The sequence below is a fragment of the Geospiza fortis genome, unplaced genomic scaffold (assembly GCF_000277835.1).
Source record: "Geospiza fortis unplaced genomic scaffold, GeoFor_1.0 C13724642, whole genome shotgun sequence".
NCBI lineage: Eukaryota > Metazoa > Chordata > Aves > Passeriformes > Thraupidae > Geospiza > Geospiza fortis.
In genome coordinates this window covers 1-2,269 of record NW_005057743.1, presented here as the reverse complement: position 1 = coordinate 2,269, position 2,269 = coordinate 1, and the positions used below count along the sequence as shown (strand labels likewise).

General features: G+C 42.5%; 1 protein-coding gene across 1 annotated transcript; it reads right to left on the bottom strand.

Annotated features, from left to right (window-relative positions):
- Nucleotides 1–56: 56 nt before the first annotated feature.
- LOC115949394 (regulator of telomere elongation helicase 1-like) lies at nt 57–1,472 on the bottom strand (the record flags this gene model as incomplete). Its single annotated transcript, XM_031065914.1, has 2 exons — nt 57–264; nt 1,377–1,472. Coding segments are annotated over 2 exons (304 nt in total), but the record flags the coding sequence as incomplete, so codon positions are not given.
- Nucleotides 1,473–2,269: the final 797 nt, after the last annotated feature.

The following is a 2,269-nucleotide window of genomic DNA, read 5'->3' as shown; positions in this document are numbered from 1 at the left end:
AAAGATGACAGTCACATCTACAAATACACCAGAGATGACAAACACTCTGAAAGTACCTCGCAGCAAGACGTGCTTTTCTTCATCCTCTACAAAGAGGGAGCTCATCTGGGACAGCATGGCATGGAAGTCATCTGTCTTCTTGTACTGCTGCAGAGCCTTGGAGAAGAGCTCATAGTTCTGCTGGCTCAGGGTGTCCTTCACTGTGGCGATGTAAAACGTGGCCCGTGCCTTCTTGGGCTCCGCCGGCTCCGCTCTGCGCTCCTGCTGCAAGGCAGGAAACGCCCCGCATTAATAAAAAGCAGCACGTGAGGGGTTAATAAAGGTGGAGCAAGTTAGTTTACAATGCCAACAGCACACAGCATAATGAAAGGAATCCTAGAATAACTGTGGTTGGAAAAGTCCTCTGAAGTCATCCAGTCCAATGGCCCAGCGAGCAGCACCACTCTCTCCACTAAAGCATGGATGTTTCCACCTAACGGGGTGTAGTTATTGGCAGTCACCCCCATCTTTCATCTTGCCCACTGCCAAAACAGATAGCTTCAAGAAAAATTCCTAGAGGAGGCAGCCAAGTATCATTGCACAATTCTATTCTTAGGAGAAGGGTTAATAAAATGACATCTATTCCAAAGCTGGAGGCTGAGCTGACTCATAGTGACATCAGATAGCAACAAACTGCAAACACAACCTTTTGCATGAACCTGTTCTCTTCCTTCTGTCTTCTCTTGGATATTATCGGCTTTGGGATCAGTTTCGTTTGCCAGGTGCTTGGCAGATTGTCAGACAGGGAATATCCAGTTAGGACAGCACCTTGGACAACTACTAGCACTCACATCACCCAGGGATTCTCCTGAATTTATTGTAACTTAAGCAATTAGCTGCATAATGAGTTAACTGGATTTGGAGACAGGACAAAACATTAATGCACAGCTGAAGAGCTAACACACAACCATGACCCACCTCATGGGGCTAATATGTGATCCCTTACACCAAACTGGTCAGTTCAACCATTTGAGGCTCTATCAGAGCAGCTGGACTTGCTGATCATTGTAGGTCCCTGCCAACTGAACTATTCCATTTTTATCAAAAAGAGTGAAATCATCCACCACCCCAGTCAAATTGTTCACAAAGCAATCAGTGTCAGAAAACAACTCTTTTCACCTACCACCCTATGTGGACCTGTGCTTGATTTGGTCTGGGATGTCTGGATTTGGGAAAGAGCACAACAAATAGCTTTCAGATGTGCACAGATAAATATTTACAATTTGGAGAAAAAACACTTGTTCTAGCATCACTTATCTGTCTGCCTGGAAATTTCCAATTCAAATTAAAGCAATCTATAAATCAAAGGGATGGCACAGACACAGGGAAACACATACTGTATTGCTGACTAGCTTTATTTTCTTCCTTCCTCCTTTCTGCTCATCTGTTAATCTCTTCTCATACTGAAGGGAAAGCGTGGACAGACGATGTGCCTGTCAAGATGAAAAGAAAGTAAGTAAGATACAAAAAATGCTTTTCAGAGTTACTGCACATTTTATGTAGGTATTTCCAGCAGTAAAACCTGGTAACCCAGATTGTGACACCATTCAAGAAAGGGAAACAAGTCAACCTAAATTATTGTAATAGAGCCTGGGCACATACCCGTTTCTAGAGGGTAGAAATTTACTGGACAACTCACAGAGACCAAACTAGAAGAAATTAAAGACAAAGTTGGTCTTGAGGGTGCAAATTCCTGGCTAAGCAAAGCTGGACTCACAGCAGACTGTTCCAGAGCAGCCTGAGAGTGTACACAGACTGTGTGTAACCAGTGGTTCACACTCCCCTTCACTTTCCTGCCTGGAATTCCCTGTATGTAACGGAGTGAAGAATTGGAATATAAGCAGCAAGTCAAATATTTATGATACATGCGGTAAATCAGAAAAATTATCAAAACCATCTTTTTAGTCCCATGTTGTGTAAAGGCAGCACATTGAAAAGCATGATTCAGCAGAAATAAGGCTTCCTAGACACGAGCTGTAACTCACAAAGAAATCTGACTATGGGGAAGTGTTATTACTTAAATGGATTGAGAAATTATTATTTGTATTGTGAATTTTTGAGATGGCAAAGCAAATTCTTTCAGAATGAGAGCAGCTAAACTTTCATTATTTAGGGATCAAGAGTGCAGTGTAACTTTGATTAAAGGAAAAATGATAACACAGATAATATGCTGTATTGCGAGGACAGGAAATGACACCAACCCCATCCTCAGTCCAAATCCAGTGCTCAG